We start from the raw sequence: 19,273 nt of genomic DNA, 5'->3' as shown, positions 1-19,273 counted from the left end.
TTTTTTTAAATATTTAAAAAACTTTATAATGAAGTCATATTTTCTGTTTACATTCAGCAACGAACACGAAAATAGCAGTGGCATTTTTTTTAAATAAAATTTAATTTAAGAAAAAACTTTTTGTGAGTTTTGTCAATTCTGAAACAGTTTTCGAAAAAAAATGCCAAATTCGAGAATTATTTACGAAAATTTCGAATGCCGTTTTGTTATCACAAGTACACGTTATAATTCTCGAAAATTTGAAAAAAATGGCAGTTGCAATTATTATAAAATTTTTGAGAGCTATAACGTGTACTTGGGGCAACAAAATTGCATTCGAAATTTTCGTAAATATTTCTCGAATTTAGTATTTTTTTCGAAAACGGTTTCAGGATTGACAAAACTCACAAAAAGTTTTTATAAAAGCTTTTTCTCAGATTATCTTAAATAAAAAGTATTTCATTCTTGAAATTTGCTATAAATAGTCACGGAACTTTTTATTTGGAGTACTTTGAATTTTCTGAGTTCGCAGTTCTATAGCCCACAAAATTATAGGAACGACAAAAAAGAAGTTTTAGGTTTCTCAAAATTCGCATTGATTTTTCAGAATTTTTTTTCTGAATGGTGTTTCAGGCCTTACTTAAATTTATTGGGCTTCAAAACTACAAACTCAGGAGATTCAAAGAACTATAAATAAAAATCTCGGTAAAATTTTCTCGAATTTTTCAATTTTTTCTATTCTTTCACTGACAATTTTTAGAAAATTTCCTGAATGAAAGTCTTTTTATGTTCGTAGGTGTACATTTGTTTTCCTATAAATAAAATATATTAATAAAAAATATAGACAAAAATTTAAGTTCACTCAACTATTTATTATTTATTAATTTGTTATAATTATTTATGTTTACTACTATGTAACACAGCTGCGAATACGAAAGTAGCAGTGGCAATTTTTGGCAAATTTCATCAATGTAATTTTTTCTTGTTTTTTTTTTTTTGATATCTAATTTAAGAAAGAAATGCATGAATTGTGCAACTGAAACTATACATTTCATCTCAAAAACGTTTTTGAAAAAATTCTAGGAAATTTCGTGAAAATTTTGAATTTTTTATTCAGAGTTCTCTTTTGAGCAAGCAGTTTTATAGTCAAATCAGTTTTGGTATAAAAAGGTACAAATCATAAATCTCTTAAAATTTGATTGATTTTTGAAAGTTTTTTGAGCCTATAACAAAGAACAAATTATAGGCTCAAAAAACTTTCAAAAATCAATGCAAATTTTAAGAGACTTATAACTTGTACCTTGTTATAACAAAACTGATTTGACTATAAAATTGCTTGCTCAAAAGAGAACTCTGAATAAAAAATTCAAAATTTTCACGAAATTTCCTAGAATTTTTTCAAAAACGTTTTTGAGATGAAATGTATAGTTTCAGTTGCACAATTCATGCATTTTTTTCTTAAATTACATATCAAAAAAAAAAAAAAACAAGAAAAAATTACATTGATGAAATTTGCCAAAAATTGCCACTGCTATCTTCCGAAATGCTTGCTTAGAAACTAAAATAAGCTAAAATAAATAATAATAAAAAATTCATATTTTTGTTTAAGTTATCTAATAATGTTTATTAAAAACTTTCTGTTCGAGCTCTAGGCTATACAAATATTCTCGACCAGAATAAATTGAATAAATATTGTATAACATCAAAGCCATTCTTTGAATTTTTATACCAATATTTGTGTGGCCTAGAGCTCGAATAAAAAGTTTGTAATAAACAAAAACTTCAAGGCATACAAGGAAACAGTTATCTAATTATATGTAAGTCATCACATTCAGTTTTGGTTACTTAAAACTAATATGCGAAAAGAAAATAAAAAATATTTCATATTTTAACGTTGGTATTACTTAAATTTCATCACATTCCATATTGCTTATTAAAAGCTAAATTAAATTCATGGAAATAAAATAAAAAATAATTCATATTTGTACTATATTTTGAAAAAAAAAGGTATTCACACACAATACACATACACAAGAACCTTTTTGCAGTTTTAACCTAGTTTTGTTTAATGAATTTTTTTTCGCTATTTTTTTATAAAATATGTATTAAAATTAATATATACCAAAGTTCAAAATTTTATCCGAAATTCACGAAATTTGGAATTAAAAAATTCGTGTCTTCAGAAAAAATTGGAAAAATTTCCACCAAAACGTTTTAAAATTTGTCTGAGTATGCAGTTTTGTAGGTCATTGAAATGTAGTACAAAGATGTTTTAATCTTTATCCTTTAAAACAATTTCGTGATTTTTTAGCATCTTTTTTCAGATGAGTTGAGCAGTTCCACTCATCTGAGAAAAAATACTAAAAAATCACGAAATTGTTTTAGAGGATAAAGATTAAAACTTCTTTCTACTAAATTTCAATGACATACAAAACTGCATACTCACACAAATTTTAAAACGTTTTGGTAGAAAATTTTCAAATTTTTTCTGAAGACACGAAATTTTTAATTCCAAATTTCGCGAATTTCGGATAAAATTTTGAACTTTGGTATATATTAATTTTAATACATATTTGTACATGTTTTATAAAAAAATAGCGAAAAAAAATTCATTAAACAAAACTAGGTTAAAACTGCAAAAAGGTTCTTGTATGAATACTTAAGCACGTTTGTGTAAATTAATCCCGGCGTTGCATTGCAATCAGCTCTTGGAAAGCCCCAGCCAACGATGTTAGCCCATTCCCTAAATTGTCAAGGGATTGCGCTAGTCGTGCCTGCTCTTCTCGTCTCTCTCTCATGTCCTGTTGCACAGTGTTCAAAATTTCATCCCGTACATCTCTCTTCCTGTTGCGTTCTCTCGGCTGCGAAACTTGTCTGGAAAAAGCAGAGTAGGGAGTAGCATTTTCCGAGGCAGCACGGCTGGAGGAAGCAAGATTAGAAACTCCCGACTCTAAGGAAGCTTCGATGTTGGGCACTGGATTGGTAGTGGCAGGAGATGAGGAGGCACGGTTGGTGGGCACATAATTGGGAGTAGTAGGGAATAAGGAGGCGCGACTTTTAAAAACACTGCTGGTGCGCACAGGATTGGGAGTGACAGGAAATAAGGTACAGCTACTGGGCACAGAATTTGTAGGAGCATGGCTAGGTGACTCACACATCACTATGCAAAAGTTTGCAATTTCTGCCGCATCTTCATCACCAATCAACTCCTCGAGATCAGTACAGCTCGGTCCCACCTCCGGTGCTGGCAAAATGTTTTCGGCATTACTCTCGTTCTGTAGTAAAAAATAAAATTTATTTCATAAATATTTTTGGTAATAATAGTACTATCTATACCAATGCAATATTTCTATATACCTATTACAAATTGGTAGACATGCGTTGCCCCTGCTATGCATACATATTTGCTTACATCATGTACCTTCTCAAAATAAATTACAATGTACCGATGTATATGTGTACATATGCATTTCATGGGAGACAGTGCAATGTATCAATAATAGAAATATTACACATGTTGAAAGCACTTTATATACATACGTCAAATCCAAGCCTCGAGTTTGAGTGACCTTCTACAGCAGCAATTCCAAAAGTCTCCAACGCTTGCTGCTCGAAATCCGTCAGCTCAGCCAGAGGATTTACTCCTCCACCAGTTCGTCGTCACTCACTAATGAGCTTACGAGCCCGAGCACGCAACTGCTTCCGCCAGTTTCGCAAACTCTGAAAATATGCAACGTTTGATGTATAGGTATATGTATCTACGATCCAACTACTGCTTTTGTGGTCAGTGCAACATTTTAACAACAAACAAACCTTGATGCATATGGTTTATTTAAAAAAAGGAGTATAATAGTTTGTTCAATTCCGCACTTTCCACAAAAATACTACAAATTCCGCAGGCAATATTAAATTAGTCGGAAAAAACTCCGGAACTCCGCAAATAGTATTTCGCACAGATTTAGAACTCTCATAAATACTATTTAACACAATTTAGCGGAGTACGTATACATACATATATTAATTATTTAAATTTATTTACCTCTCGCCAAGCGTCAGGAGTCCTTGCTGGCCCGACCATTGAATTCAAATTTGTTGAAATCTCTTTCCACAAATCTTGAATTTGGTTCGGCGATTTGGGGCAGTTTTTCCCTGCATTAGTTCGGGGTGGTCCTTGGAAAATGCGATATACCATTGCAGCTGGGCTTGTGTAGTGCGTGCATACTTCCAATAATTATATGTATTTATTAATTTACGGAGAACTTTCAAAAATATTCACAGAATTTACTTGTTCATCTCCATTTTGCTGCTTTTATTCTTTGTTTACACACATATATGTATGTATTCTATTTTAAATTTCAACACAGACACTGGTGAGTTTTTCGGTGATGACAGCGTTACCACTTTGGCTAGAATCGCGAATAAAAGAACTGGTAACGATTTTCGGTTACATAATGTTCTGGATACTATTTTACAGGTAACGCTAAGAATCGGCCCGTTAAAATCACTTTTTAAATTAATAATAGTTGGAGAAATGTAGAGCATTTTCTACATCTATGTATATGCCAAATCAATAGGCAAACGAAATTTAGTTGTTATATGGCTTTGTTTTGTCGTAACTCTTTGACGATTACAAATTAAATGATCTTACATGCTAAAAAAAATTCAATTTAGGCAGCAGAATTTATGTTTAGGAATTTTCCATGGAAAAGTCCTGCTATTTAATGTTGACAAAATAAGCGATGAGTGCGAAGAGTATATAGGCAAATTAATATTAGTGCAGGTGAGTGTGCATTATGTTGCTGCAGTGGGAGTGGGAGTGGGAGTGAATGGGAGTGCAGTGCATTGAGGAATATGCGATAATAGCAAAATGATAAAAAAAGCGAAGACGGTGATGTTACCTTGTACAACAAAAGCATGAATGCGTGCGATGAGTGGAAGTGTGTGTTTGTATGTATGCAAATTATTAACTTAACGAAGATATGTTGGAAAGGCAGGCGTGAACAATAGTTACCATCATAAGAAAGTGATTGATAAACATTTGCATTTGGACAGGTTCATCTGTTTAACATTTGTATGCTGTGAATGAAATTAACTTGTAATAGGTTGGATCGATTTTTTTCGTTAGGTCGGATCGAAATGTAAACTTTTTATACTCAGTTGAGCAGAGCTCACAGAGTATATTAAGTTTCATTGGATAACGGTTGGTGGTACATATATAAAGGAATCGAGATAGATATAGACTTCCATATATCAAAATAATCAGGATCGGAAAAAAATTTGATTGAGCCGTGTCCGTCCGTCCGTCCGTTAACACGATAACTTGAGTAAATTTTGAGGTATCTTGATGAAATTTGGTATGTAGGTTCCTGAGCACTCATCTCAGATCGCTATTCAAAATGAACGATATCGGACTATAACCACGCCCACTTTTTCGATATCGAAAATTTCGAAAAACCGAAAAAGTGCGATAATTCATTACCAAAGACAGATAAAGCGTCGAAACTTGGTAGATGAATTAAATTTATGACGAAGAATAGAAAATTGGTAAAATTTTGGACAATGGGCGTGGCACCGGCCACTTTTAATAGAAGGTAATTTAAACGTTTTGAAAGCTGTAATTTGTCAGTCGTTGAAGATATCATGATGAAATTTGGCAGGGACGTTACTCCTATTACTATATGTGTGCCTGATAAAAATTAGCAAAATCGGAGAAGGACCACGCCCACTTTTAAAAAAAATTTTTTTTTAAAGTAAAATTTTAACAAAAAATTTAATATCTTTACAGTATATAAGTAAATTATGTCAACATTCAACTCCAGTAATGATATGGTACAACAAAATACAAAAATAAAAGAAAATTTCAAAATGGGCGTGGCTCCGCCCTTTTTCATTTAATTTGTCTAAGATACTTTTAACGCCATAAGTCGAACAAAAATTAACAAATCCTTTTGAAATTTGGTAGGAGCATAGATTTTATGATGTTAACTGTTTTCTGTGAAAACGGGCGAAATCGGTTGATGCCACGCCCAGTTTTTATACACAGTCTTTCGTCTGTCCTTCCGCATGGCCCTTAACACGATAACTTGAGCAAAAATCGACATATCTTTAATGAACTTAGTTCACGTACTTACTTGAACTCACTTTATCTTGGTATGAAAAATGAACGAAATCCGACAATGACCACGCCCACTTTTTCGATATCGAAAATTACGAAAAATGAAAAAAATACCATAATTCTATACCAAATACGAAAAAAGGGATGAAACATGGTGAGGTAATTGGATTGGTTTATTGACGCGAAACATAACTTTAGAAAAAACTTTATAAAATGGTTGTGACACCTACCATATTAAGTAGAAGGAAATGAAAAAGTTCTGCAGGGCGAAATAAAAAACCCTGAAAATCTTGGCAGGCATTACATATATAAATAAATTAGCGGTATCCAACAGATGATGTTCTGGGTCACCCTGGTCCACATTTTGGTCGATATCTGGAAAACGCCTTCACATATACAACTACCACCACTCCCTTTTAAAACTCTCATTAATACCTTTAATATGATACCCATATCGTACAAACACATTCTAGAGTCACCCTTGGTCCACTTCTATGGCGATATCTCGAAAAGGCGTCGACCTATGGAACTAAGCCCCACGCCCTTTTAAAATACTCATTAACACCTTTCATTTGATACCCATATCGTACAAACATATTCTAAAGTCACCCCTGATCCACCTTTATGGCAATATCTCGAAAAGACGAACACCTATAGAACGAAGGCCCACTCCCTTTTAAAAATACTCATTAACACCTTTCATTTGATACCCATATCGTACAAAGTCTAGAGTCACCCCTGGTCCACCTTTATTGCGATACCTCGAAAAGGCGTCCACCTATAGAACTAAGGCCCCCTCCCTTTTAAAATACTCATTAACACCTTTCGTTTGATACCCATATTGCACAAACGAATTCTAGAGTCACCCCTGGTCCACCTTTATGGCGGTATCTCGAAACGGCGTCCACCTATGGAACTAAGGATTACTCCCTTTTAAAATACTCATTAACACCTTTCTTTTGATACCCATATTGTACAAACAAATTCTAGGGTCACCCCTGCTCTACCTTTATGGCGATATCTCGAAACGGCGTCCACCTATGGAACTAAGGATTACTCGCTTTTAAAATACTCATTAACACCTTTCTTTTGATACCCATATTGTACAAACAAATTCTAGGGTCACCCCTGGTCCACCTTTATGGCGATATCTCGAAAATGCGACCACCTATACAACAACTACCTCCCTTTTAAAACCCTAATTAATACCTTTCATTTGATACCCATATCATACAAACACATTCTAGTGTCACCCCTGGTCCACCTTTATGGCGATATCTCGAGAAGGCGACCACTTATACAACTACCACCACTCCCTTTTAAAACCCTCATTAATACCTTTAATTTGATACCCATATCGTACAAACAAATTCTAGGGTCACACCTGGTCCACCTTTATGGCGATATCTTGAAAAGGCGACCACCTATACAACTACCACCACTCCCTTTTAAAACCCTCATTAATACCTTTAATTTGATACCCATATCGTACAAACAAATTTTAGGGTCACCCCTGGTCCACCTTTATGGCGATATCTCAAAACGGCGTCCACCTATGGAACTAAGGATTACTCCATTTTAAAATACTCATTAACACCTTTCATTTGATACCCATATCGTACAAACGCATTCTAGAGTCACCCCTGGTCCACCTTTATGGCGCTATCTCGAAAAGAAGTCCACCTATAAAACTAAGGCCCACTCCCTTTTAAAATACTCATTAACACCTTTCATTTGGTACCCATATCGTACAAACAAATTCTAGAGTCCCCCTGGTCCACCTTTATGGCGATATCTCGAAAAGGCGTCCACCTATAGAACTAAGGCCCACTCCCTTTTAAAATACTCATTAATACCTTTCATGAGTCAGCCCTGGTCCACCTTTATGGCGATATCCCTAAATGGCGTCCAACTATAGAAACATGGCCCTCTTAAAATACTCTTTAATACCACCCATTTGATACACATGTCATACAAACACATTCCAGGGTTTCCCTCGGTTCATTTTCCTACATGGTTATTTTCCCTTATGTTGTCACCATAGCTCTCAACTGAGTATGTAATGTTCGGTTACACCCGAACTTAACCTTCCTTACTTGTTTTTCATATTTTGAATTTTTTCTAAAAAAAAATCATAACTCAAGAATGGCTAAACCGACTTGGGATTTCAAAATCAACTAACCATCATCTCTCCTTCCTGTATCTTTCCTAAAAATTTCATGGCAATATTTCGAGCCGTTCTCGAGTTATGGAGTGACAATCAAAATGTACACTTCTTTTTATATATATAGATATCTATCTCGATTAGTTTATGACGTTACGGATTACCGTTATGTGAACAAAGTTAATATACTCTGTGAGCTCTGCTCAGCTGAGTATAAAAACACTTCGCTGTTTATGCCTAGATTTTCAGTGCGAGTTAAAATTGACTAGAGTTTAACCTTGCCACTTCGGCCGCTGAGATGAACAGCAAAAGTTTATCTTATATAACAAAGTGGTAAGGTTAAATTCTAGTCAACTCTAACTGGACTTTAAACTCGCACTGAAAAACCGAGCATTAAGTTGCAGGTACCCACCGACGTGTGTAACGTACGTATACGTATGCCGTACGTACACTTGAGCGAAATTTATGCCCGTAGTGGAAAAGAAAAAATTGTTGCCATTGACCTGTTTGAATCCATTTTTGATATTGTAAAAGGCTGGAATTAATATTAAATAAGTATAAATAAATTACATATTTATAATCTGAACTTTTACATAATTATTTCCACAATTTTTCAAACTTTAATTAAGTGTTTTTGCATAAAAACTGCAAACGGTCGAAAATTAGGGCGCAAAAGTTTACTAGGCAACTCTGTCTAGTGAGAGAGCGATTAGCTGACACGTTCTTAAGGGAAAAATCAAAATTGTTTTGATTTCTTTGAATCTCATTCGGTCCTCGTTGTCGTCGCCCATAATTCTTTCGCAGATCTTTTCTCTTGAACACTCCCAGAGCCACCTCATCTGTACCATATATCAGGATGGGTACGATTAGTGACTTGTAGAGCATGATTTTCGTTTACCGAGAGAGGACTTTACTTTTCAATTGCCCATCTAGTCCAAAGTAGCATTTATTGGCAAGAGTGATTTTTAACTGGGTTTCAAAGCTGATGTCGTTTTCTATGTTAATGTTGGTTCACAAATTAACAAAGTATTATACTATTTAGAAATGATGGCTGAAATTGTGCACCGACTCTCCGCTTGGTAACAGCAGGTACTTAGTTAGTACTCATTCTCCATCAAACCCATCCTTGAATTTTTGATTTCATATTCAAATTCGATACTTATTTTTATTTAAAAGACAATTTATTGATTTTTAATGGTTAAACTTAAATTTGTAAATTTTCAACAGTGTCGAATAGCGTTAATAATTCTTGTTCCTTTTTCTTGATTCTGCCTTTAATGTCTGTTATAGATTCAGTCTTTTGCACGCCTTTGTTTAAAATTTCATCCATAGAACTAATAAGTCTGGAAATAAAGTGCAAGTGGGAACATAAATAAAATCAAACGGAAATTTTCAGCAGTTATAATACCTATATGACACTACTTTATTTTCGTGTTTTTTTCTTGTATTTTATCTTCAATTTTTTGTCGCACTTCCTCCTAATACGGCTTAAGTACTGGTGTAAGTATGTAAACTACATTTCAAAAAACTAACGAAATACAAGAAAAATACAACTTAGTTTATTAAAAACAAACGAGCCAGTTTGTATTTCGATAGGTTTTTTTGAAATTCGGCCATTTTTTCTTTATTTTTTTCTGACAAATGAAAATTTTGTTTTTAGTTTGAAGATTTGGTGCATAAAAACCAGGGGCGGAAACTGTTATTCCTTTTATAATATAATTCATATTTATTTCATATTTATTTGTGTGTTTACTCCCTTAGCACATTAAGACGTTTACGTTTACGTTTTACATATAAATTACAGAGTTTACTGATATTAGAATATAAAATAACTTAAATTAGAAGAAACCTCACGAACGAGGCAGAGCGGGATGTAAGAGACATCCCTATGAAAAATGATTTGCAGCTGCCGCCTTAAAGCATCTATCTGATTTAATAGATTTAATTGACATTGGCAATGAGTTCCATAGTCGCACAGCACTAACAAAGAACAATCTAGACCCCGGTAGAGATACAAATCGTGGTACTACAATATTATTAGTACGGGAAGATGTTACAAAGCTGAGTTTTTCATAAAGATAGCCGGGTTTCTGGTACCTAATAATTTTAAATAAAAAAATTACGTTCCTAGTCTGAAGGTGATTTTCCAAGCTCCTTCCAAGAATATTTTTTCTTACCGTATATAAACCTCGCAGCATTATTCAGAGCTAGGTTTAATTTCCTATTGGATTCTGAGTCGAGATCTCCATATACTAGTTCGAAATAGGTGATTTGTGGGACAACGAGAGCCTTTACTAGTTTAATTTTTGTGTTAACTGGAAGATAAGAACAGCCAAGCCACAACCTCCTAAGAACATAATATATTTTCGAGACAGCAAAATTAATGTGGTTTATGCAAGTAAGCCGGGAGTTCATCCTAAACCCAAGATTAGTCACAGCCGAAAGAAAAGGTATTTTGGTTTCATCCAGTACTATAGAAGGGAATTCATTTAAGTCATAGGAGTTGAAAGATATTGGCAGGACTTGTGTTTTTGCCGGATTTAGGCTAAGTCCATTCACATTGGCCCAATTTGATATAGCTTTTAGGTCATCGTTCATTCTACATATTAAATATTCGCATAGACCAATAGGACGCGAAAGGTAGATCTGAGTGTCATCCGCATACAAGTGTATAGATGTATTTTGGCAACAGCTGACAATGTCATTTATAAAAATAGTAAATAAAATGGGGCCTAGGATAGAACCTTGAGGCACACCAGAAGATACTACGCTCCGTTGCGAGATGTTATTGCCACACACAGTCTGCTGTAACCTATCTGAAAGATAACTCCTAATTAATTTTATAGACGTTGTGTCGAATCCAAAATAATGTTGTAATTTAAGTAATAAAATCTTATGGTTGACAGTGTCGAACGCTTTCGAAAAATCTAAGAGGGCTAAGATCGTTACCATTTTATTTTCAAAAGCAGGACGGATATCATCTGTTACTTTAAGTAGTGCAGTGGAGCAGCTGTGCCCAGACCTAAAGCCAGATTGGTACTCAGATAAAAGGTTATACTTCTTTAGGTGCAACACTACTTGACATGAGATTAACTTTTCAAAGACTTTCGACAGTGATGACAAGATACTGATAGGTCTGTAATTTCCTGGGGAGTCATACGCATTTCCTTTTGCGATCGGAGTGACATTTGATACTTTCCACTGTGAAGGAAAGGTAGATGACGCTAAAATAAAATTAAAAATATGCGTAAGTGAGGAAAGCGTACAATGCAGAATTAGCTTTAAAAAGCGTAGATTAATACCGTCCACACCAACAGCGTTTGATTTGATGGCGTAAAGGCACCTAACTACATCCTCTTCGGTTACTGAATTAAAAGTAAACTCTACAGAACGATCGCTTACGAGATCTTCATTTATTTCATACAATGACTCGTGCCCATGCGCCCTATTCATCCCGATAAAGTAACAGTTCATATCGTTTGCGTCAATCGTACATGTTACTCTGTCTTTTACGCCAACTCATAGTGACTTAAGGTTTTTCCATAAGTTTTCAGTTGAAATACCATCAGCAAATTTGTTCTTAAAATATAACGATTTAGCTTGGCGAATTTTCGTCGTTGTCTTGTTTCGCAAACTACTATATGCGCTCCACCGTTCCCGAGGAGGATTACTCTTCCAGTACTTGTACGCTTTTTCTCGATCCTTAATGAGGTTTAAAATGGGTTTAGTGAACCACGGCTTTCTGCTATCGGTGATTCTTATACACCGTGTAGGTACATATTTTTCGAACAAGCTTGTAACCATTGTTGTGAAATAACTTATTTTTTCATCAACACTTGGGAGGAACCAGCAGAAAGTCCAATCCATTGTACTAGCTACACTTACTAAGGCAGGCATATTTATATTCTTAAAATCACGAAAAGTCAAGTTGGTCATTTGACGCGACTTATTAAACATAATATCGTAACACAAAAATATCAATTTATGATCTGAAACACCTGCCAAAGGAAATTGATCAATGTGGTTTACTTTATCAACATCACTGACACCAAAAATATCTAACATGGATGGTTTGTTTTGATATGCAAAACGGGTAGCATATTTATTCACGATCGAAATGCCTGCACTATTTAAGCTATTTTGTAGACTTTTGGATTTATTATCCTCATTTAAAATATCAATGTTAAAATCTCCGCATACAATGATATGAACATAATTAACACATAGTTCATTAATTTTTGCAAATATTGATGTTGTCATTAGGCTTATGCGGGTTGTAAATACAAGCAACTGTGCACTTATAAGTATTATCGCTGAATTCAACGAACATACATTCAACAACATCAGTACAAGTGAACACATGTAAAACTTTACACTTTAGCTTGGGCTTAAAATAAATAGCTATACCGCCACCTCTGCACCCAGTAGACCTGTCATTTCTCAACAGGGAAAAGTCGCAAAGAGCATACCCTGAATTCGGGATATCTGCTTTAAACCAGGTCTCAGTTACACAAACCACATCAATTTCCGTTTTATTTAATACATGACTCAAATAGTCGAGTTTGGCCACCGTCAAACTGCGAGCATTAAAATGGCAGATATTTAAACCTCGGTGATAATCGCATACTAATTTAAGTGCCACCCTAAGACTTTCCTTGTTAGCGTGTACGCTACTGTCATTGTCCAAACCGAAAGCAAATAAGAGATGCTTGTAAGTTGGCAGCTTTTAAGGGAAGCTGTAGACTAAGGAAAGAAGTGAGAAGAATAGTAAAAGAAAGCACCGTAAATACATTTTTCCGCTTGAAAATATACATAAATATAGTTTAAATAATAACACTAGATCTTTGCTCATGTAGCTGCTGCAATACAATCAATGGTTGTTGTATCATACACTCTCACAGCTTCAGCATTTGGATGCTTTCTCACATAAACATGCCCATGTATTGAAAATGCGCTCACCAAGCGCTTTTGTTTTTTCAGCTGTGATGCGTGATACATAAGATTCCTGTTCTTTTTCGTCAAGCATTCATGCACGAAGAGCTTCCCATCACCTATAACACCAACATCCTTCCACCTATAACACCAACATAATTCCTTGCAAAACTATTAATTTTGGACTTTTAATATATTTGGATCAAGATAAAAATTATTTTCGGATTTTTATTACCTGAGTCCGATAAACCTAGTTAAACTCGGAGATATCTTCACCAAATTGGTACACGAACTTATCTGGACCCATAATGGATTGGTATTAAAATGAGCGAAATCGGATGATAACCAGGACCAATTTTTATATATATAACATTTTTGGAAAACAAATAAAACCTGATTATTTAGTAAATTATACACCTAGAATGTTGAAATTATTGACGTGTGGACTGATATTGAGACTCTTGATAAAAATTTAAAAACATTTTTTAAAATGGGCGTAGCACCGCCCACTTGTGATAAAATCAATTTTACAAATATTATTAATCATAAACCAAAAATCGTTAAACCTATCGTAACAAAATTCGGCAAAGAGGTTGCCTTTACTATAATGAATGCTTTGAAGAAAAACTAACGAATTCGGTTAAGGACCACGCCCACTTTTATATAAAAGATTTTTATAAGGGTCGTGGACGAATGAAATAAGTTATATCTTTGCAAAAAAGAGCTTTATATCAATGGTATTTCATTTCTCAAGTGGATTTATAACAATAAATAGGGAAAACTTCAAATTTTAAAAAATGGGCGTGGCACCACCCCTTTTATGACTAAGCAGTTTTCTATGTTTCTGGAGCCATAACTCGAGGAAAAATTAGTTCAGAATAGAACCATAGGTATATGTATTATTGCGCAGCCTTGTAACACTATTAAGCACACAAAACAACAACAGCATTTCAAATGTACAGCTGGGTATGTAATGTTCAGTTTCACCCGAACTTCCGTACATGTTTTGTTTTTGTAAAGAACGCAAAATGTAAAAAAAATTAGTTTCGCATGGGTAAAAGCAAAGTGTATTTAACAAAGTATGATTGAATTTGACAGTTCTCTCATAAGAACCGGACTATTATGACAAAGATAGCTTTTACTTTTAAATAAAACACCATCATTTGCGATAAGACCAAGTCAAGAACAGTAGGCTACATGTACACTCATAATATTTCGCAGCTTACAAGCCCATGTTGTTGTTGTATATGGTCCTTTTCCGGACATATGTAGATCGAGTACGTAAAAGCGTTGCGTAAAAGCAAAGTGTATTTAACAAAGTATGATTGAATTTGACAGTTCTCTCATAAAGAACCGGACTATTATGACAAATATAGCTTTTACTTTTAAATAAAACACCATCATTTGCGATAAGACCAAGTCCAGAACAGTAGGCTACATGTACACTCATAATATTTCGCAGCTTACAGGCCCATGTTGTTGTTGTATCTGGTCCTTTTCCGGACATATGTAGATCGAGTACGTTTTGGTAACATGCACCACCATCCCGAAACTATTTAATATGACCACATTGCACCTTATAGGCAATCCCGCCACCCTCCTCTAGTTCCATTAGGAACTTGGGGTTGGCAGAGCCGCACCTGCTTAATACTTGTATAATAATTTCATATTTGTAACAGGATTCCCCTCGGCCTGGTGAGGTTGACAATTAGGTTGCGGAAGCAATTTAAAACAATTTAATTCAGTTCTTCATCTCGATATCGCGAAAATAATTTTAAGGAAACTGATTTTATCAGCTGTCCGTCCGCCAGGGTTAACAAACGTGCTCGGTTGAAACAAGTTTTCGAAAGGAGAAAATATGAAATATGGAAGTAAGGCTCGAGGAGGTTTTGCTTATAAACTTAAAAATCCTTATAAAAAGAAGTTCTAGAAGAAAAGCATTAACATTCGGCAATTAAATACAAAAAAATGGCTTAAACGGTTTTTTTTTAACAGATATGTTTTATTTTTAGCAAGATACCCTTTTAATATAATGTCAGATTGACAAACTTAACTTGTGTGCTAAGTACGGCCGGCTTTCGAAGTTCTCATATGTTTTATTTTTAGCAATATACCCTTTTAATATAATGTCAGATTGACAAAATTAACTTGTGTGCTAAGTACGGCCGGCTTTTGAAGTTCTCATATTCTGGGAAAGAGTTTTTTTCTTCGAATAAACGTATTTAAATTTTTTTGTTATTTGAAGAAACCTTAATACAAGTACTACCAAAACAATACGTATTTTTTTTAATATTAATAGTTTTTGAAGAGCGGGTAGACATAACCACCTTCAGTGCTTCAAAGCTGCCTCCGTTCAAGATAACGTAGACAACTTCCCTTTAGAATCTGAGCACACTCTGAACATTGGTTACCAGGTTGCCCTTTCCTTTTGACAGAAATTTGACCCGGGCTTGAAATCTTCCGTGTTTCACCGAATTTTTGGTAACAATTTTATATGGGAAAAAAGGTGATCTTTAATATTAATACAGAAAGTAGCGTGGTAATAAACCGATTTTGTTATTCTTGTTTAGGTCAAATCTATTTTGAAAAGGAAAGATGGTTATAAATAATACCACAACATCCTCAATCGCTTTTGAAGTCGATTCAAATATTTTCAAAAGATTCGAGCGTCTTTAGTAGGCGTAGCCAAGCGCTTTTTTTTCAAGGCAGTCGAATATAGTTTTAAGTCAACCTTACCAAGTTGATCATATACAAATTAGCTTGTAGCTTTATTTATAACGAAAGTATCCCGTTGAGGACTGAATTATCACAGAATTATATTTCATTTTGAAATAATCCACCCATGCTTACAAGAGAAGTTGAATACTGTCAATCACACTTTTTTAAATTCACTTTGCGTAACTGTCAATCACATTTTGTTAAATTCACTTTGGTTAGCAGCCCAAATATTTTTTTCATAACATTCAAGCTTTACTTATAACTACTAGAGGTTTGTTCTCCAATGAAGACAGAGCTTTGACACTACCAAATTTAACAATCTGGACGGGTTGCTTTTACGAAGTAAGGAAAACGGGGAATAATTCAATCCCCTTCAGCGAAAATTGTTGTAGAAAAGTAATTTTATTGAAAATTATTAGTGATAATAAAAATTTAAATGCTAACATGTTTTGGGGGAACTAATTCATTTTCTACTAAATATTTCGTGAATTGATAAAGAGTTATGTTGGTTTGGTCATTCTTTCAAAATTTGTTTGAAGAATGCCGTACGTCAGTATTCAAATATAAACTATCTCAAAGTTTGTTTCAAAAACTCATTATCTGAGCATAAGTTCAATGCATTTTGACATAAGAGGAAGTTTATGAAAAGCATTCTGAAATAAGGCGTTCTTCAACCTAATTCTGATATAGGGCGTTTGAAACAATTTCGAACTGGCAGCCGACATGGGGTGATACTTTACTCAGCAGCCGCAATGAACTGACACAAAAATAAAAGGAAATGGCTTATTGTCTTAACTAGAACTTTATATTCCGGCATTGACTTTAACAGTAGAGTTAAACTTTTGTGCGGTCCTGTACACAGGGAGTATTTACTTTTTTATTATGAAATTTCGGAAAGCTTTTTCCGTTTAAGTATTCATGGAAGTGTTCCGGATAAGCCGTTTATTTCGAATATTCGGAACACGTTCATTTGATACTACCTCACGAGGTCCGAATATTCCAAGTAAGTACTTATATACATAATATTCCAAATATAAAACGATTCCCTAAATTCTTAAATGGAGACGAATTTTCCGAACATACTGAATGAATAAGTTAGCATGCTCAAAGAGTATATTTTGTTATGGCATTCCCATTACTTACTAATGACAGTTTTACATTAATCGATTTGCGAACAGCTGATGAATTATTTGGCGGTACAAAAAATTATAAAAAGTTGAAAAAATGGAAAGCTCGTAAAGTTTGTCCATCTTGTTCCGCGAGAGTCACCAATTCATCCAGATGTTCGCCCTCATTATTTTCATTTTCACATACCTTTTCCATGCTTTATTTTCCGGCTGCAATACTTGAATTAAATTTCGCAATTTGCGTAAATTACAACCAGCAGTTTATGTTTTGCATTTTATTTTTACATTAACATTTTTACAATAAAAACAATGCAGATTACACGCGAAAATTATTTCAGTCTCTAATGGTTCACTTTTTTCACAAGAAAGTTGATTTTAATTGTGTTTTTATCAGGGACGGAAAATAATAATTATTTTTTTTCGGAGTCGAAAAAGTCTTGCTCAAAAAATTGTCATAGGTGAAAATATTTGAGTTCCCAGGTATCCCTATAGCAATATCATGTCGAATCCTGCATCCATTTTATTTTTCGAACTTTTTTCATAAAAGTCCACATATAAAAGTAAAATCTGTATTTTTATTTTTTGAGTCCGATAGAACTAGTTAAACTCGGACTTTTAAAAATAAAAGTCCGGAAATAAAAGTTAAATCCGGACTTTTATTTTTTAAGACCAAAATAAAAGTCCGGCTTTTTTTAATTCGAATAAGCCGTTTCTTTTTTATCAAGCCGGACTTTTATTTTGGCCTTAAAAAATAAAAGTCCGGATTTAACTTTTATTTCCGGACTTTTATTTTTAAAAGTCCGAGTTTAACTAGTTTTATCGGACTCAGGTAATAAAAATACAGATTTTACTTTTATATGTGGACTTTTATGGAAAAAGTTCGAAAAATAAAAAGGATGCAGGATTCGACATGATATTGCTATAGGGATACCTGGGAACTCAAATATTTTCACCTATGACAATTTTTTGAGCAGGACTTTTTCGACTCCGAAAACAAATAATTATTATTTTCCGTCCCTGATAAAAACAATTAAAATCAACTTTCTTTTGAAAAAAGTGAACCATTAGAGACCGAAATAAGTTTCGCGTGTTATCTGCATTATTTTTATTGTAAAAAATGTTAATGTAAAAATAAAATGCAAAACATAAACAAAAACATGTCAAACTCACTAATTTTGGGGGAATAGTGGTCTCGCTTTTCACGATAGAAATTGTTTTTGTGTTGTGAAGTTCCGATAAAGTTTGGTCAGTTTTTTCTAGCTTGGAATCCAAGCAAAAATAAATCGAATTGACATTCCTGAATTTTTCGAAAAATAGCTTCGTTCGGGTACTCTAGTTTTCTGTTGATTTTGCAAATTTTTCAAATTTTGCAGGTTTTTCTGTTCGCGTACCCGGCTCTCCAACAAAGAATGAAGAAAAAGAGAGAGTAAAGCTGGAGTCATTGGTGCTGTATGTCGTATCGCTGTATCCGTATCCCTAACGTAATCAGCTGTTTATCGTTACGACGGTAACCAAAACCCAATTGGTTGGCTACGATACGGTTACGACTTTAGCGGCACCAATAATCGATTGCATTGATTCTCATAAGATTGGTCGAATCAGTTGTTATAAGGTTACCGATACGGTTACCGATAAAGCACCAATGTATCCAGCTTAAAGTGACATTTCATTTTGCTGAGCTGCAATTTTCTGTTGGTAAAATTTTTTCCAACAGCAATTTACAAACAGAAAGATAGCTGATCAAAAAACGGCTGGTTGTAATTTACGCTAATTGCGAAATTTATTTCAAGTATTGCAGCCGGAAAATAAAGCATGGAAAAGGTATGTGTTAATGAAAATAACATCTGGATGAATTGGTGACTCTCGCGGAACAAAATGGACAAACTTTACGAGCTTTCCATTTTTTCAACTTTTTATAATTTTTTGTACCGCCAAATAATTCATCAGCTGTTCGCAAATCGATTAATGTAAAACTGTCATTCGTAAGTAATGTAATAAGTAAAATATACTCTTCGAGCATGCTAACTTATTCATTCCGTATGTTCGGAAAATTCGTCTCCATTTAAGAATTTGGGAATTCGTTTTATATTTGGAATATTATGTATATAAGTACTTACTTGGAATATTCGGACCTCGTGAGGTAGTATCAAATGAACGTGTTCCGAATATTCGAAATAAACGGCTTATCTGGAACACTTCCATGAATACTTAAACGGAAAAGAGCTTTCCCAAATTTCA

The 19,273-nt window shown here is 34.1% G+C and overlaps 1 protein-coding gene and 1 long non-coding RNA gene across 2 annotated transcripts in view; both read right to left on the bottom strand.

The window, feature by feature from the left end:
* Window positions 1–2,166: 2,166 nt before the first annotated feature.
* LOC137246171 (uncharacterized) lies at window positions 2,167–4,287 on the bottom strand. The gene is made up of 3 exons (XR_010951424.1): window positions 4,019–4,287; window positions 3,520–3,699; window positions 2,167–3,254 (listed from the first exon to the last, which is right to left on the bottom strand). It is a non-coding gene; the product is annotated as an uncharacterized lncRNA (long non-coding RNA).
* Window positions 4,288–9,417: 5,130 nt separating this feature from the next.
* The window catches only part of LOC137246170 (uncharacterized), a 33,989-nt gene continuing 24,133 nt past the window's right edge, over window positions 9,418–19,273 (bottom strand). Inside the window, exon 2 of the mRNA XM_067777253.1 lies at window positions 9,418–9,601. Within this exon, the coding sequence (XP_067633354.1) occupies window positions 9,463–9,601 (139 nt within the window). The 3' untranslated portion in view covers window positions 9,418–9,462. The remainder of the gene's footprint in view (window positions 9,602–19,273) is intronic.

This window comes from Eurosta solidaginis, chromosome 3 (genome assembly GCF_040869045.1).
Source record: "Eurosta solidaginis isolate ZX-2024a chromosome 3, ASM4086904v1, whole genome shotgun sequence".
Classification (NCBI taxonomy): Eukaryota; Metazoa; Arthropoda; class Insecta; order Diptera; family Tephritidae; genus Eurosta; species Eurosta solidaginis.
The sequence above is the reverse complement of the archived record's forward strand: the minus strand, read 5'-3'. Positions and strand labels throughout refer to the sequence as shown.